Source organism: Molossus molossus, unplaced genomic scaffold (genome assembly GCF_014108415.1).
Source record: "Molossus molossus isolate mMolMol1 unplaced genomic scaffold, mMolMol1.p scaffold_m16_p_8, whole genome shotgun sequence".
Classification (NCBI taxonomy): domain Eukaryota; kingdom Metazoa; phylum Chordata; class Mammalia; order Chiroptera; family Molossidae; genus Molossus; species Molossus molossus.
Genome location: NW_023425402.1, coordinates 14,594,889 through 14,613,821, shown reverse-complemented (window position 1 = coordinate 14,613,821; position 18,933 = coordinate 14,594,889). Strand labels below are relative to the sequence as shown.

Below are 18,933 nucleotides of genomic sequence, written 5' to 3'. Positions count from 1 at the left end.
CACAAAAATGGAATTAATGATACCAAGATTGTATTTTCTGAAAAACAACTACATTGTTGCAGTTGTCCCAGGTGTATAAATTTGCTTTTGTCTGTCAGGACCATCAAGGGGAAAGCTGATCTGTGCCCAGATCCTATGTGGATTCCAATTAATGAACCACTGGATATATAAAACTCCTTCCCAAGAATTTTTCTGTTGTTAGCATTTTGGTTAAGCATGGACTGTTTTGTCTGTTTTTTGAAGCATATGAAATCAAAAGTATAATTTCTGAGTGAAATCGCCAGCATAATCTAACACAAGAATCAAAGCTAGTCTCATAAAGAGAAGACTTCTAATGTGTTCTATTGACTTTATGCATTTTGGTGGCCAGGTTTCGGTGGAACAGCATGTCTCGATTGGAGAAGGTCTATCTGAAGAACAATGTCATGGAGCTGATTGAAAATGTAAGGAATGGTTGGTTGGAAGACTTGTGTTTTTAAGGTAGTTTAGATAGAGTAACTTCTTCAATATAGCATTTGTGTAAAAATTCACTGGTTCCTCAGACATCAACATGCTTTGTATGATATCAGATGTTAATTTCAAGGTGAAAAGAACCACCATCACAAGAAATCATAATTCATCACAAATGCAGTCTGTGATAGTAATAGTAAAAACTATGCAGAATGAATTTGTTTCATGAGTTAGAATATGACTTTAAACATGTTTAAGATCCACAGCCATTTTTTTCTTTTTTACAAAAGGCATAAAAAGTGGAATCCCCACCCCTGTTCATCCTCAAAGTCTGGTGCCTTTAATAGAAAAAAAAAAAAAAATCCCTTCGAAACTATCAATTAACTTAGGATCTGTATTTTGTTAGTTTTGAGGAAACTTGAGAAAAATCATAATTCATTAATCTTTCTTTTAAAATTAAAATTTTTTTATTTATTTATTGGTTTTAGAGAGAGAGAAGAAGGGAAAGGGAGAGAGAGAGAGAAATATCAATGTGAGAGAGACACATTGATTGGTTGCCTCCCGCCAATCCCAACCAGGGCTGGGGACCGAACCACAACCGAGGTACATGCCCTTGACCCGAATCGAACCTGTGACTCTTTGGTCCACAGGCCGACACTCTAACCACTGATCCATACCGGTCAGGGCTATAATAGTCTTTTTGTATCTTCTAATACTAGAACTATTGGTAAATGTTTAGGTGCTTCTCCTAACTCTCTCATAAGACCCTTAGTGTGTTCCTTATTTCTATATTATTTGCCCCTGGCTTTCTTACAAAATAAAACAATATGAGAGTCTCTTCAGATAATAAAGGAGAACAATGATGTGCTCCTTGCTCTGTGTGACAACCACTTTATAAGCTAGTGCAACCCTCACTTAAGCTTTAAGTGGGAAGAATGATTAGCAAGAATGCAGGACAAGTGACTCAGACATGGAGAACAGGTTGGTTTATTCTGTTTAGTTTAAAAGTAGGCCTGCTGATGAGTTTTTCTACTTTTATAGCCAGTTTTTCCCTTGAATGCAGTCTTGCCAGGCATTTTAATATTTCTTATTTTTCAGGGAACACTGAACATCTTGGAAGAGGAGAACCATATTAAAGATGTTCTGTCTCGAATTGTAGTAGAAATGATCAAGCGGGAGTGGCCACAGCACTGGCCTGACATGCTAATAGAATTGGACACTCTTTCCAAACAAGGGGTATGAAATACTTTGTTTTGGGGTTTTTTTGGTTCTTTAAGGGGTTCTTTTTTTTTTTTTTAATTTTTATACATTGATTTGAGAGAGAGACATCAGTTTGTTGTTCCACTTATTTATGCATTCATTGGTTGCTTCTTGTATGCGCCCTGACTGGGGATTGAACCTGAAACCTTGGTGTATCAAGATGATACTAACCAACTGAGCTACCCAGTCAGGGCAGGGAAGGGGTTTTTTGTTTGTTTGTTTGTTTTGTCAACAGAAAAGAGCCTTTAGGCATACCTGTAAATGAAAACGTTTTTAGTTTAATTTAATTAGTTTATTTCTGTTGAAACAGGAAACACAGACAGAATTAGTGATGTTCATCCTTTTGCGACTGGCAGAGGATGTAGTGACCTTTCATACACTGCCCTTTCAAAGAAGAAGGGACATCCAGCAAACATTAACCCAGAACATGGAAAGGATCTTCAGTTTTCTACTTAACACACTTCAGGAAAATGTAAACAAGTACCGGCAAGTGGTAAGGGATACCCCAACCTACTCAGAGTTGTATTCTTCAATGAGTGTTTTGTTTGTTTGTTTATTTAAAGTTAAAAAGCAAGGAATTAAGGTGTCTAGTTCAGCAAAATAAAAGGCCAATTTATGAGCAAAAAAGGAAATAGGTGACAGGAAAAACAAGAACTGATTTTATTTTTTAAGAACTGATTTTCTAAGAAATTCAGTTCAGTGAGTTTCCATGTGTACTAGAAAAAAATTTATAGTAAGAAAATTTTTAGAATAGTGTAAAAATGAAGGTTAATTTTTTATATTTGAAAGCCCAGATATCTGATAGGTCAGGTTACTATCTCTGTTAAAATTTGAAGTCTCATTTAGTCCTGATCCCTTTCTTGTGTAAACTGTGTCAGATTTTATTAATATTGACTACATGATTTTTGGTATTCTTCCTGATGAGGTAGAGTTACTCTTAATTTTAATTTTTCACTTCTGACGAAAAGGGCAAGCCAGATACTCTCTTCCCAACCATTGTCATTTTTAGCAGAGAGTCTTTAGAAGAGCGCAGTATGAAAGTTAACCCAGTACAGTGTCCTCACCAGGAGGCAGGTTAGGCCCCCAGACTGTCCCATGTAGAGATTGCTACTGGCATCTAGTGGGTAGAGGCCAGGGATGCTGCTAGACATTCAATAATACACAGTCCCCACAGTAAAGAATTTTCCAACCCAAAATGTCAAAAGTACTGAGTTCAGAAACCCTGATCTGGAATTCCCCCGTGCTTATTTCATAAAATAGGATGAATTAAAAGTATTTTTTAAAATGAAAGTTGTTTTTTATGCCCTTGGAAGCTTCGGTAGGTCTATTTTCTTTTTCTTTTTTTTTTTTTTATCCTCAACCGAGGACATTTTTCCATTTTTTGTTCAGGTAGAGCGGGAGGGAGAGAGAGGAAGAGAGAGAGAGAAACATCAACCAGGGCCGCGGACAAACAGGTACGCGCCCTTAGCGGGAACCGAACCCGGGTCTCTCTGTACCGCAGGCCGACGCTCCAACCGCTGAGCCAAACCGGCCAGGGCTCGGTAGGTCTATTTTCAGAGAGCCACTGTATACTAACACAAATGGGAGAAGGTACTGTGAGCTGTTTTAATAGGGAAGAACTCACAGTGAGTAAGTACCTAATGTATACTATACACAGGGTCAGGCAAAAGTAGGTTTACAGTTGTGAGTACATGAAACACAGGGTTCATTCTTGTATTATTTATTAAGGTATTATTTTCAAAACCAGCAACTATTAACCTACTTTTGTTCCACCCTGTACTTGTTTGTACTTTTATATGTTACTTAATTCTCAAAACAACCCTAAGAATCTGAAAATATTGTCTCCGTTTTATAGATAAGGAAAACCAAGGCTCAGCAGGTAAATTATTAAAGACCCCCCAATAAATGGTTTTGGTAGAATTCAAGCCCCATTCTTTTTACTAGAGTGGACTTTATTTCCCCAAAAAAATTTCTCCCCAAGATTTTTCAAAAGAAGATATCAAGGAAATACTTGCATTTATTTTATTTTTTAAATATGTTTTTATTGATTTTTTAGATAGAGAGGAAGGGGGAGAGAGAAAGAAATATCAATGTGAGAAAGAAACATTGATTGGCTGCCTCCTACATACCTCCTACTGGGGATTGAGCCTGCAACCCAGGCATGTGCCCTGACAGGGAATCAAACCGGGACCTCTCACTCTGTGAGGCTGTTGCTCAATCCACTGAGTCACACTGGCCAGGCAGAAATACTTGCATTTAAAAACCTATGTATGTTAAGCCCTGGCCGATTTGGCTCAGTGGTTAGAGCGTTGGCCCGCAAACCAGAGAGGCCTGGTTTTGGTTCCCGCTAGGGGCATGTACCTTGGTTGCAGTTTGTCCCCGGCCCTATGGGGTTGTGTGGGTGGCAGCCAGTCGATGTGTCCCTTTCACATCGATGTTTCTCTCTCCCTCCCTTCCTCCCTCCTTCCTGCTCTACCTGAAGATAAATGGAAAAATGTCCTCGGGTGAGGATGAAAAAAAACAACTATGGTGTGTGTTTGTTTTTAGTCTGTTTTAGTTTTCTTTATCTGTTAAACTGAGCTACCACTTGTGCCCAGGACCAGAGCATACCAAGAGCCATCTCTTGCACCTTGAACTTCTTGAGTTGCTTGTAGTTGCTTCTCTACTCCCATCCCTTCACCTTCTCAATTGGAGAGTAGGTTGAATGGTAAACAATGATGGGATGAGTAGGCTCACTTTCCCTGTCCCATCATCTGGCTCCTGCACTGGTCCCAGGGGCATGGAGGATCCAAAGAGGAATAAAGGATTTGTAGGACTGGAGAATAAAGGCTGGACTTGGCTGTTGTCACTTGGATCCCTTTTTCTCCTTGGGCAGCATCAGTAGATGTTGGTGAGAGGGTTCTACTCTCTCTGCCCGGTTAACACATCTATGTGATCACTAATAATGAAGGCTTAATACTTGTTCTTCATGGAAAGTATTTTTGATAATTGAGAAACGGAATTGTAAAACAAGTTCTTTATGATCCTAATGGTGGTAAGTTTTCAGGTACTTCAGAAGTTGTTAATTCCTGCTTATATTATTTTTCCTTTAACAGTCTTTAAGAGTTACTTTTAATTTTAATTTCAGAAGTTCTTCAGGAAAATATTAATTTTATACACTTGTAAATTATAAGCATTATGTAATATTTTTACAGAATTTGGAATATAAGGGTTCTTACCTATCAATCATAATTGTACATTTACTAAAGAGACAGTTTGATCTGTTTGGCCTTTAATATTTTTGTTTACATGTCTTTTCTGTATGTCCATTCATACGTGGTCTTAAGTTGTATTGATTTTATTTTGTTTCTTGCTTTTTTTCATTAACATTACATCATTTCAGTATACCTTTGCCAGTTATAACTTGTCTTTATTTTAATTTGGAAACATGCTAATACTTTGTTTTAACTGTATTTCTTTCATCACTAGCATTGTTGAGCCTTATTTATTGTTCATCCTTTGGTTGTATTTCTTTGTAAATCATGTCCTTTGAAACTGTCTTTGTGGATCTGAATGTTCTAACAAATTTGTGTAAGCTCTTTAAATATTAACTTTTTATCATATTGCTAAAATTAAAATAACCTGTTCTTCTTAGGGAGAATATCAGTTACGTGTTTAGAAAAGTTGTATTCTTTCCAAGATTGAAAATTGAGTCTGTACTTGAGAATCTATTTGAGGGCCTTGATTATGGGGATGGAAAGTTATTACATAGCCTTTTGCTCATTAAAAACATTGGATCCTTATACTTCTTTTCTTTCAGAAGACAGATAATTCCCAGGAGCCAAAGGTAAGCGCTCTGTGTGCAAGTGGAAGGAGACTTCTCTGAGACTTTCAGGTATAGGATGTGTCCACCTAGTGCAGAGTGACCTCAGCCTTGGCTTCTTTGATCATTGAGCTAACTTGGAAGGAAGTTAAAATTACAATATTTGAGATTCCTTGTAGGAAATATAGTGGACTTGCATGTCAATATGGTCTTACTGACATATTGAGAATGCCGGTGTTTAAGAAGTGAATGTGTTCATCAGGAAAAACTTTTGATTTTTTTATTAGTGACTGTTACATGAGTACATTTTTTAAAAAAATCATTTTCTTTTTAGAATTAGAAAATAGAAGGAGTTCAGGTGAATAAGCACTGCTTCCTTGTCTGTGAGTGGGAACTTAATGGTCAAAAAATTTATTTCTTTTCATTCAGGCTCAAGCAAACTGTCGGGTAGGAGTCGCAGCACTGAACACTCTAGCAGGCTACATTGACTGGGTGTCCATGAGTCATATTACTGCTGAAAACTGTAAACTCTTGGAGATGCTGTGTCTGCTTCTGAATGAACAGGAACTTCAGTTGGGAGCAGCTGAGTGTCTTCTCATTGCAGTCAGCAGAAAAGTAAGTTACCACTTCAAACTGACTTTCATCCTTGAAGTCGCTGAGGGGCATGTGTGTTTAATTGTATGTTATGGCAGAAAGGCATTTAAAGGTTTGGGTGTTGGTTTGATGTTGTCATTTTATTTGTTTTTTACTTGACGCCAACTAACTACCTGCCTTCAACCCCTTTGGACAACGGTTTGCCAATATTCTAGGGATTTATTGTCAGAATATACAGAGGTTTGTCAGGCTACTTTGTTCTTGAAACAGCCGTGAATCTTGTCTCTTGACACTAAGAGATAAAAGTAGTATTAAAGTTTAAAACTCAGTGTTTATGTCAAAGAAACTTAGATGGTGGCTAAACTGGCTTTATATCTGTCTTGGATAACAAGTGGGACCATGACACTCTTCTCCATAGGAATGTTATCTTCAGATGTAACTTACTTTGCTTCCATATCAGCATTATTGCCCAATCCATTAAAAAATATGTTTTATCCAGATTAGGTTTTAAAAAGCTGGCTTTACTGTAGTGTTCAGTCAGCCCAGGGGCTATATGAGAAATTATGAAGTCAGTATATTTGATTATATACATAAGAAGATGTTAGTACTTGGAGGCTTTTAATAATATAGTTTTTCTATTACCTGTGTTTCCCTAAAATTGGATCTAGGGCAAGTTGGAAGACCGGAAGCCCTTAATGGTCTTATTTGGAGATGTTGCCATGCATTATATACTCTCTGCTGCACAGTGAGTATCTAACTTTTCCATGTTTTTTCTAATTTCTTTGTTATTCTTAAATATCATACTTGGATATGTCTGAAGTTTCTATCTGAATGCTGGCAGTCAATTGACAGTGCATCTATTAAGAAAATCAGGCAATCTTAAAGGGACTGTTGAATCTTTTTAAAGGCCTTGTACTGGAAATAAGTGTGGCCATTGACTCAGCACCTGCTCACATTAATAATTTTCCCCATTATCCCCAGACAAGTCATCTCCATGATTCTCTTTATCTGCTTCTGATAATCCCTAAGCCTCTGACTAGGCCTAAGAGTGCTTAGATCTGGACCCAAGTCTGCCCAGGGCCTGCCTTGGTTGTAGAACTTCAGACACTCCTCTCTGATCTCTCTCTTTTTTTTTTTTTTTTTTTTTTAATCCTCACCCGAGGATATTTTTCCATTTTTTTTGTACAGATAGGGAGAGAGAGGAAGGGAGAGAGAGAGAGAAACATCGACGTGAAGGGACACATTGAGTGGCTGCCACCCGCACGACCAACCATGGCCGGGGACAAACTGCAACCGAGGTACATGCCCTTAGCGGGAACCGAACCCGGGTCTCTCCAGACCGCAGGCTGACGCTCTAACCACTGAGAAAAACTGGCCAGGGCTCTCTCTTTTTTTTTTCATCCTCATCCGAGGACATTTTTTCATTTTTTTGTTCAGGTAGAGTGGGAGGGAGAGAGAGGAACAGAGAGAGAGAGAAACATCGACGTGAAAAGGACACATCAAGTGGCTGCCGTCCGCACAACCAACCGGGGCTGGGGACAAACCGCAACCGAGGTACATGCCCTTAGTGGGAACTGAACCTGGGTCTCTCGGGACCACAGGCCGATGCTCCAACCGCTGGCCAGGGCTGATCTCTTCATCAAAGTAATTAGTGCCTGAAGTGTTGAAGCTCTTGGAAACAGCAGGAACAATGTATTTAATGAGAAATGTGCACATAAAATTTACAAACATATTCAGTGTCCTAACATAATGGCTTTTGCTTGTTTTCTTATGCTTGCTCTGGAAAATATTAAAGCATTTCCTGATAATGTGTTTCTTACCAGGGAGTCACATAGAACCGTGTCTTACAAATAGTTGAAGATGTTGCAACACCCTCTTTTCAGTACTCTTCTCTAATTCTTGGCCCCAAGGACAAGTGAAAAGATGTGAGACACATATGTACTACTTTAAAATCTCTTACTGCATATTCTAATACAGCTTTTATGATGGCTTTCTTTTCTCTGGAGACTACAGCTCTGTATTTAAGGGGTCCTGTTAATTAAATGAGCAACTTGGCTTGTGAGTAGCCACTATAGTTATTATCTCCAAGACCCATTAGTTCTATAGAGACCATGATATTTACCCTGAAGTCTCCTATCTCCATTTGTGCTACTAATACTGGTTAGCAAAGCTATGATTCAGACCCAAGCAATCAGATTCCAAAGCCTGCACGGAAACTGTAATGCCTTACTGCCCTTCAATATCACTAGAGCCTACGTCTTGCTTGGCTCAAGGCTCAAACGTTTTACATTATATCATACTACCTCCAGAACACAGCTAGTATGGCTTCTGTCCACACTAGTCATTACTGTAAATAGTTTTATATCATTCCAGGTCAGGTTTAGCCACTAAGTAAAGTACAACATTTTTTTTTTAATTTAAAGAGCTATTTGGATTCTAAAATAGCAGGTAAGGGATTACAGATCTGAACTAAATGAGAAATGAGACACAAAGTTATGCTTTCATAGTTTTTTTTAAGACTTTGTTCTTTTAGAGCAATTTAAGGTTCATAGCAAAACTTGGGGGGAAGGTAGAGATTTCTCATATACCCCCTTATCCCAACACATGAATAGCCTCCCCCATTATCAACATCACTGACCAGAGTGGTATGTTTGTTACAATTAATGAACCTACATTGGCAAATCAAATCATCCACACTCCAGCGTTTACCTTAGTGTTTACTCATGGTGTAGCACGTTCTATGGATTATCAGCACTGAATAATATCCCATTGTCTGGATGTCCCAGGGTTTATTTATCCATTCACCTCTCAAAGGGCATCTTGGTTGCTTCCAAGTTTTGGAAATTGTGAATAAACGTCCAAGTTTAACATTCTATAAATATGCAGGCTTTTGTGTGAACACAAGTTTTCAACCCCTTTAAGTAAATACCAAGGAGTTTATATCAGTCGGTGGATTACATGGTAAGAGTATCCTTAATTTTATAAGAAACTGTCAACCTGTCTTCCAAAGTGGGTGTACCATTCCCACCAGCAATGACTTAGTTTCTGTTGCTTCATATCCGTGATAGCATTTGGTTTTTTGTTTTGTTTTTTAACACACTTTTTATTTATTTATTAATCCTCACCCGAGGACATTTTTGCATTTTTCTTCAGATAGAACAGGAGGGAGAGATGGAGGGAGAGAGAGAGAGAAATATTGATGTGAGAGAGACACATCGACTGGTTGCCACCCACACAACCCCAACTGGGGCCGGGGACAAACTGCAACCGAGGTACGTGCCCTCAGCGGGAACTGAACCCGGGTCTCTCTGGTCCGCAGGCCAACGCTCTAACCGCTGAGCCAAACCAGCCAGGGTGCATTTGGTGTTTTTATTGTTGGATTTTGGCCATTCTAATAGGTGTGCAGTGGTATCTTGTTTTAATTTGCATTTTTCTGATGACATGTAGAACATCTTTTCATACGTTTATTTGCCATCTGTGTATCTGATGAAATGTCTGTTCAGGTCTTTGGTGCTTTTTTTTTTTTTTGGTTAATCCTCACTAGAAAATATTGGGTATTTTTCCATTTATTTTTAAATAGAGTGGAAGGGAGGGAGGGAGAGAGAGAGAAACGTCAGTGCAAGAGAGACACATTAACTGGTTGCCTCCCACACAACCCAGACCAGGGCTGGGAATCAAACCTACAACTGAGGTACATGCCCTTGCCTGGGAATCAAACCTGAGACTCTTCCGTCCTCAGGCCTACTCTAACTGCTGAGCCACACTGGCCAAGGCAAGCCCATTTTTTAAATCAGGTTCTTTTCTTATTGTTGAGTTTTAAGAGTTCTTTGTATATTTTGGATAAATAGTCCTTTATTAGATGTGTCATTTACACATATTTTCTTCCAGTCTGTGGCTTTTCTTTTCATTCCCTTGATTATAATCCTTTTAATTTTGTCATGGTATAAGGAATTGTTACACATGCTCCGTTAGGGATCTCTTCATGTGCCCCCTGGGTATTAGCCAATGTCTTTGTGCAGTTTTCTATGTATAGAAGTATATACGTTGTTCTGTGGAGTCGTGCTCAGGGTTTACATTACTATTCCAGAATACTCAAGGACCATATAATGCCCCAAATTAGAGTGTCTCGAGGGATGCGATTGCACTGAACAATATATTTTTTTAATTGGCCATTTTGTGTTTGGAGGTTTGTTTTGTTTTATATAACAAATTTGAATGTTGCAGCACAGACCATGTATTATTCCATTTGAGGGGACTCTTTTCGATTCTCTTGATGTGTAACTAATCACATTATTTTCTCCTCTTTCAGGACTGCTGATGGAGGAGGCTTGGTAGAAAAACACTATGTTTTTCTGAAGAGACTCTGTCAGGTGTTGTGTGCTCTGGGCAATCAGCTTTGTGCACTGCTGGTGAGCACTTACTTTCTGGAGCGTTTCAGGGCTATTTGAGGAGAGCATTTAGAAAGTTATGTTTGTGTTAGGCCTGGCACATGCCATTGATTTTAGCCTCTTGGAGCATTGCCCTGTAGATTATTTCATGTGGTTCTGTAGATTAAATTCTTTTAACGGCGTTTAAACGATATAAATTTCTTTTAACAAGTCATTTATTAATATCAACAGCAAACATCCACACATGTTATTCCATAAAGTCAACAGTGCTATTCTTGTGAATTTTGGTACTTGTTAAACAGCATTCTGCTGAGTACATTAACCATTTAAGTCTTATTCGATTATGAAACATGGATTTGAATAAAGAACGCTTTTCCCAAATTTAAAGGATCTATTGTTGAATCATAAAAGAAAACTTTAGCCTGATTTACCTAGAATTACCTGTCTTTAGGGAAATGTTTAATACTCAGTCTTATAAGTTGAAAAATAGGATATTGGAAAGACATTTATTTTTGATGTTATGCCTTTTTGTGGTGGCTTGAATAGTTAGCGGATAGAGCTTCAGACATAAGACATGTACCATTGAATGGTTATTTAATGGGTTATAGAGATGTGAATAAATTAGAAATACAGAAATAATATGGGCCTGGCCAGTGTGGTTCAGTGGATAGAGCGTCATCCCACACATCAGGGTAGTGGGTTTGATTCCCAGTCAAGGGCGCATACCTGGGTTGCAGGGTTGATTCCCGGCCCTTGTCAGGGGTGCATGTGGGGAGCAACCAGTCAATGGGTCTCTCTCACATCAATGTTTCTCTTTCTCTCTCCACTTCCCTCCCTCTCTTCCACTCTCTAAAAAAGTCAGTGGAAAAAAATATATATATCCTCGAGTGAGGATTAACAACAAAAAAAGAAAGAAAGAATATGAATTTATTCTTTCTGTGATTTCTATAATGAACACTTTTTTATTTTACTATTTGACTACAAAATTTTTTTTTTTTTTTTCCAATCTTCACCCAAGGACATTTTCCCATTTTTTGTTCAGATAGAGTGGGAAGGAGAGAGAGAGAGAGAGAGAAACATCGACGTGAAAGAGACACATCGAGTGGCTGCCACCTGCACAACCCAACCAGGGCCGGAGACAAACTGCAACTGAGGTACATGCCCTTTGCGGGAACCGAACCCAGGTCTTTCTGGACCACAGGCCAACGCTCCAACTGCTGAGCCAAACCAGCCAGGGCAGAATTTTTTTTTTAATATGTTTTTATTGATTTTTTTTTTAGAGAGGAAGGGAAGGGGAGAGATAAAAACATCAATGTGAGAGAGAAACATCGATTGGTTGCCTTCTGCCTGCCCCGTACTGGGGGTCGAGCCTGCAACCTGGGCATGTGCCCTGACCAGGAATCAAACCCACCACCTTTTTGTGCATGGGTCGACACTCAACCACTAAGCTGCAGCCGGGCAGGTTTTTTGTTTTGTTTTTTTAATTCATTGTAGAGAGGAAAGGAGAGCAGGAGAGAGAGAGACATTGATGTGAAAGAGAAAGAAACATGAATTAGTTGCCTCCCATATGCACTCCCACTGAACCCGCCACCTTTCTGTGCACAGGACAACTCCAAGCAACTGAGCCACACCAGCCAAGACTAAATTGGGTTTTTTTTGTTTGTTTTTGTTAATCCTTACCCAAGGATATTTTTCCATTGATTTTTATTTATTTATTTATTTATTTATTTATTTTGATATGTGCCCCCAGCAGGAACCGAACCCGGGACTCTCTGGTCCATAGGACAACGCTCCAACTGCTGAGCCAAACCGGCCAGGGCTCCATTGATTTTTAGAGTGGAAGGGAGGGAGGGAGAGAGAAATACCAGTGTGAGAGAGACATCTATTGGTTGGCTTCTTACCCAACCCTGACTACAACCCAGGTACACGCGCTTGACCTAGAATTGAACTCCAGACTCTTTGGTCCTCAGGCCAATGCTCTAAATTCTGAGCCAAACCAGCCAGGGCCAAGATGGATTTTAATGATTAAGGAGGTAAAGCGGCTTTCTTGTTATTTTAGCCTTTGAAGTGAGATCTTCTTTAGACCACAAGGAAGTATACAAAACTGAAGTCATTTCAAAACTGAAATCTTTTAGAGTTTATCTGTATTTACTATTCTATTCTTCCCACTCCCCTTTCCTAATCAACATCATTAAAGTAATGGACTTTCTGTCTTACAGGGTGTGGATTCTAATGTAGAAACACCACCAAACTTTGGAAAATACCTGGAATCATTTCTTGCTTTTACAACACATCCAAGTCAGGTAAACTTTTTGCAGGAAGTTTTTCAAAATTTTAGTGAGGTAAGCCAAAACCAAATACTATGTCCTGAAGTAATCAGCTGTTCATAAATAAAATGTGACTCTTAAGGACCTAGAAAATAACTAGTATCATTTCATGAAGAGACTTGCTGAATCTTTTTCCTGAACCAGTATTACGTCATCAAGGTCAGCAGCTTTTCCCCCCAGGTAATATCATTTTGATAATGCTCAATCAGATGTGCGGTATGTCCCAGGTGATTTGCTACTAAAGATATTTTAAATTATAAATTTCATCCAATTCAAGATTTTTCTTTTAATACTACCCTTACATTTCTATAACCTTTCTTGCATAAAAGAGGAAGTGGTAGATTTCAGCTCACACTCCAGAAATTCCACCTGACCCACAGTCCGCCTTACTAACATGTGGTTCATAATGAGCAGTCATTACTGATCTACTACAGTATGGATAATTCAAAGTATTATAGAGGTTTATGTCCATGAAAAATATTATTGATAATTACTGGGCTAAGGAATAATCTTGGTTATATAAAATTCAAATCCTTAAACAGGTTTTACTTTTTTCCCCCTCTCGTTTAGTTTCTACGCTCTTCAACTCAAATGACTTGGGGAGCCCTCTTCCGGCATGAGATCCTATCCCGTGACCCTTTGCTATTAGCAATAATACCAAAATATCTTCGTGCTTCTATGACGAACTTGGTCAAGGTATGTGGTGGGAATCTAAACACGTGGAATGTAGATGAATGCACATAATGAGACTTAGATTGGCATCATTGACAACCCTGTCTTGGTCACTGTGATCCCTTCCTTGGGTGTACTCTCTTATTCCTCAAGAAGAAAGCAGTCCATACTGGTTATTATATCTACTGTTTCTATCTTGACGCACTTATATACCAACTATTGGGCTAGATGCTAGGTGAAAGAAGTGATAGGGCAAGAGCAGTGACTGTGACCATACCGTGGGATAATTGCTTTTCAGAGGTAAGCAGAAAGGATAGTGTGGGGAAAGCAAGAGGAGGGGCGGGATTAGGAAGGAGGGGTGTGGGGAGAGGAACATCTGTAATACATTCAACAATAAAAACAAGTTTAAAAAAAAAAAAGGCAGAAAGGAGGGTGGAGTGAAGAAGATTCCAAGAGGAAGTAATATCTGATTGTTTCTGAAGGTCGAGTGAGAGGAAGGTGAATGGAAAGGGAGAGAGAGCGAAAGCAGATTGCTCAGTACCTCAGTAGAGAGTTGGTTATGAATCCCCTGAGATCTGCTAAGGGCACTTGCAGCTGACACATACTTCATCTTGATTTGTAAAATCAGAGATTGGGACACATTCAGAGGCTTCCTTATTTCCCGAAGGAATTCACCTAGCTCGTAGCACATGCGTCCTAATTGTCTGTCTTGGTCTTCATTGTTTTTTGAATGAAACATAAAAAGTTCCATGCTTATTCCCAGGGTTCAGCATTTAAGTAGACAGATAGTTATTTTTTACTTATTTCATGCTGTATTAGCACTTTGTCTTGGGAAATTTTTATACTCAGACCCTTAACAAATTCCAGAATTTAGTTCTCCCTGAGGAGCCTGGAAGAGAGTATCAAGTAAAAGTGTTCTTTTTTCTGTCACTGGCACCAAATTGTAAACTTGGGATAGACCAGCAGTTATTTATTTTATTTTATTTTATTTTTTTATTCATTTTTAAAAATAGTTTATTGAGTTTTAGAGAGAGAGAGAGTGAAACATCAATTTGAGAGTTCATCAGTCAGCTGCCTCCTGCACGCCCCCTACTGGGGATGGAGCCTGAAACCTGGGCATGTGCCCTGACTGGGAATCAAACTAGCAACCTTTTGGTGTATAGGGTGATGCCACCCAACCAAGTCACACTGGCCAGGGCTATTTTGTTGTTTGTTTGCTTGTTTTTTCATAAAAAATAGACATTTACTTCTCACAGTTCTGGAGGCTGCAACTCTGAGATTATGGGGCCAACAGACTCAGGTCTGATGAAAACCCACTTTCTGGTTCATGGTGGCCATCTTCTCACTGTGTCCTCACATGGCAGAAGGGCCAGAAGCAGTTATCATAAAATATCTCATGTAAACCCTAGCTCTTCTTAATACTGGAGTTCTTGGAGTTGAAGACTCTTGATAGATCCATTTTCATCCTTTACTCCACCTATCTTTCTCTTTCCAGATGGGCTTTCCTTCTAAAACAGACAGTCCTAGCTGTGAATACTCTCGATTTGATTTTGATAGCGATGAGGACTTCAATGCTTTCTTCAACTGTAAGTGACCTGGAATTTCTCCAGACAGTCTCAAAAGGACATCTGGTGTTTAAATCATGGTGCATGACCCTTGGGGGTTCTATATTAAAGAGCCCCAAATCAGGACAGCAGCCTATTTAATCTCTAGTTTCATATTGCAGAGGGTGCTGGGGTTGCACTTACTCCGAGCCTAGTATTATTTCACACGCATACACACACTGATTTTTAGAAGATTGTAAGTCTTGAGTTTTTTTTATACTTGGGATTAACTACCATCTTATGTAGTGGGTCTTCTAAGAAAGAAAGAAAAAACGCATATAACCTAATATTCTAATTATGTTTTGCTTTTTCTGTGGCATGTTTCCCCCCGTTTTTTTTTGTTGTTGTTGTTGTTTTTTATGTTTTTATTGATTTGAGAGAGAGAGGAAGGGAAAGGGAGAGAGAGAGACAGAGAAACACTGATGCGAGAAACATTGATTGGTTGCCTCCTGCACAGTCCCTAATGGGGATCAAGCCCCCAACCCGGGTATGTGCCTTGACCGGGAATCAAACTGGTGACTTTTGGTGCATGGGATGACATTCAACCAACCGAGCCATACTAGGCAGGGTTCCCTTTTTTAAAAAATACCAGATTTATTGAGATGTAATTTATTTACTGTGCAATTCATCCATTTGTATTATATAATTCAGTGGTTTTTAATATTTTCACAGTTGTGTAACCATCACCACAATCGATTTTAGGACATTTTCATGACCCCAAAAATCCCTGTACCCATTAGCAGTCAGCTCCCAATCGCATCTTTTTCCCCAGCCTTGGGTATCTACCCGTTCACTTTCTATTTCCATATTCTGAACATTTCATATAAATGGAATTCCACAATATGTGACCTTTAGTAACTTCTTTCTTTCTTTTTTTTTTTTTTTTTTTTTATCCTTACCCGAGGATATTTTTCCATTTTTTGTACAGATAGAGTGGGAGAGAGAGAGAAACATCGACGTGAAGGGACACATCTAGTGGCTGCCACCCGCACGACCAACCAGGGCCGGGGACAAATTGCAACCGAAGTACGTGCCCTTAGCGGGAACCGAACCCGGGTCTCTCGGGACCGCAGGCCGATGCTCTAACCGCTGAGCCAAACTGGCCAGGGCTCTTTTTTTTTTTTAATCCTCACCTGAGGATATTTTTTCTATTTGTCTTCAAATAGAGTGGGAGAGAGAGAGTGAGAGAGAGAAACATCGACCTGAGAGGGACATATGAACTGGTTGCCTCCCGCGTAACCCTGACCAGGGCAGGGGACAAACTGCAATCAAGGTAGTACGTGCCCTTGACCAGAATCAAACCCCAGATTTATTGGTCCGGAGGCTGTCGTTCTACCACTGAGCCAAACCGGCCAGGGGAGTAACCTCTCAGCATAATATTTTTTAAAAATAAGTTTTTATTGTTATTTTTAGAGAGAGAGGAAGGGAGAAAGATAGAAACATTCGATCAGCTGTCTCCTGTACGCCCCCTACTGGGAATCGAGCTCGCAACCTGGGCTTGTGCCCTGACTGGGAATTGAACTGGGACCTCTTAGTCCATGGGACGATGCTCAGTCCACTGAACCACACAATCCGGGCTAGCATAATGTTTTTAATATTCAACTATGATATAGCATGTATCAGTACTTCCATTTATGTTTATTACTAATATTTTATTGTTTGGGTATATACATTTTATTCTTTCACAGGTTGATAGATATTTGAGCTGTTTCCACTTTTTGGCTATTTAGAATAATGGTGGGTTATTTTTCACATTGGTGTACAAGTTTTTTAGTGTACATATGTTTTTATTTCTCTTGGGTGTATGCCTCGGAAGGGAACTACTGGATTATGTGGTAATTTCATGTTTAATGTTTTGAGGAACTGCCGGGCTGTTTTCCACAGTAGTCATACCATTTTATATCTGTACCAATCTGATCTTTTAATTCCAACAGAAATGGGAGACTACTTTTAGTTTGCCACTTACAGGATCTAGCTGATAGAACAGCTTCCAGAGATTATTTTTTTAAATGTCTGGATTTGTTAACAAAGCTTCTTTGAACATTTTCCCCCTGGGATGGATAAATGAATGAACATTAACTAAGTACATGTTACATATCAGTTATTGACTCAGGTCTTTCTCTTTCTTGGCAGCCTCACGGGCCCAACAAGGAGAGGTAATGAGGTTAGCATGTCGTTTGGATCCCAAGACTAGCTTCCAGATGGCTGGGGAATGGCTAAAGTATCAGCTGTCAACTTCTGTTGATACTGGATCCATGAACTGTAAGTTTGTTTGTTTGTAATCCTCACCCAAGGACACTTTTGCATTTATCTTCAGATAGAGCAGGAGGGAGAGAGGGAGGAAGAGAGAGAGATAAACATCCATGCAAGAGAGACACATCGATTGGTTGCCTCCCGCACGACCCTCACTGGGGCCATGGGTGAACCGCCACCAAGGTACGTGCTCTTGGCTGGAATCTAACCCGAGACTCTTTGGTCTGCAGGCTGATGCTCTAACCACTGAGCAAAACTGGCCAGGGCCATTAGTGAAATATTATATCAAAACTATATATAGGATCCCGGCCAGTGTGGCTCAGTGGTTGAGCATTGACCCATGCACCAAGAGGTTGCCGGTTCAATTCCTGGTCAGGGCACATGCCTAGGTTGTGGGCAAAATCCGCAGTGGGGGACATGCAGGAGGCAGCCAGTCGATGTTTTCTCTCATCAGTGTTTCTGTCTCTCTCTCCCTCTCCTTTCCTCTCTCTCTAGAATCAATAAAGGAAAAAAAACAAAACAAAACACAACTGTACATAGGAAATAAACCTTCTGATTCATACTTTAAAACAATAAGCTAACAGTATTCAAAAATAGCTTTGCTTACTGCCCAGTTCTATTCTAGGGAGTGTGCCTTTTCATTTGCATACAGAGAAAGCAGATGACACCAAAATTTTAATTTGTTTAAATCAGGGTAGACTAATGTTTAGTTTTGCCTTTGTTTTTCTTTTTTAACAGAATCAACTAATTATTATTGATTTTATTACTTCACTTCAGGTACTATCTTAAGTTATATGTCTAGAGCTAACTTTTTAAAGCTTCTTAACCAAGCTTTGCATAGCACCACTCCTAAACTCAGAAAGAATGTCTTGTTAGTCAGACATAACGGGAGCAGTGCAGGGACTTCCCACTTGACCACCTCAAAGCCTTTGGGAAACGCCACTTTATGTAAAATCAAAATTGCTCTCTCCCCAAATGTATAAGCAAGGTAATTTCTCTGTTTTTCATATCTTCTGTCTGTCACTAATGCGTGCTGCGGGCCACAAGGCTAATTAAGCAGGAGAGGGTTGTAAATAACTGCTTTAGAAAGGTCCGTAGTAATGGTGAATTACCAAGTACATTAATTACTACTTGACAGTCCTTGGATTTAGCATTCACTTGCATATTCACCATTGACTCCGAAGGTCCTGGGTTTCTAGTAACTTGAGTGTTTGAAGAGGCTCAGTATGTTGCATCAAGATAAAGCCAGTAAATGGGAGCACTAATGGAAGCAAGAAGAGTTTGTAAATCTTTTTGCCTGTGCCTTGCTGTTTGAGTGATGTGGCTCGATGGAACTTGTGAACTTGGAGGGTGGCACAGTTCTCTAGACATAGTCCTTGCAATTGACCTGAGGCTACTGGATGTGAAGCAGTATTTTGTATCTTATGTCAGTTCTTTGTTGGAAGGATTATTTATGGTCTCTCATATATCTTAATTATTTAAACTACCATGGACAGATTATAAAGAGAACTTAATATTTATCAGTTGCCTCTAGTTGGCCAAGCACGTTTGTGATGCTTACATGTATATTCTTACTCAATACT

General features: G+C 39.4%; 1 protein-coding gene across 2 annotated transcripts in view; it reads left to right on the top strand.

Annotated features, from left to right (window-relative positions):
- XPO5 (exportin 5) overlaps nt 1–18,933 on the top strand; it is a 47,933-nt gene that overhangs the window by 2,234 nt on the left and 26,766 nt on the right. The window contains exons 3-13 of one of the 2 annotated variants that reach the window (XM_036248777.1): nt 371–443; nt 1,549–1,686; nt 2,021–2,203; nt 5,510–5,536; nt 5,942–6,127; nt 6,775–6,851; nt 10,416–10,515; nt 12,714–12,797; nt 13,392–13,517; nt 14,989–15,079; nt 17,231–17,359. In XM_036248777.1, coding sequence (XP_036104670.1) covers nt 371–443; nt 1,549–1,686; nt 2,021–2,203; nt 5,510–5,536; nt 5,942–6,127; nt 6,775–6,851; nt 10,416–10,515; nt 12,714–12,797; nt 13,392–13,517; nt 14,989–15,079; nt 17,231–17,359 — 1,214 coding nt within the window. The remainder of the gene's footprint in view (nt 1–370; nt 444–1,548; nt 1,687–2,020; nt 2,204–5,509; nt 5,537–5,941; nt 6,128–6,774; nt 6,852–10,415; nt 10,516–12,713; nt 12,798–13,391; nt 13,518–14,988; nt 15,080–17,230; nt 17,360–18,933) is intronic. The other variant, XM_036248778.1, reaches the window with a different exon arrangement.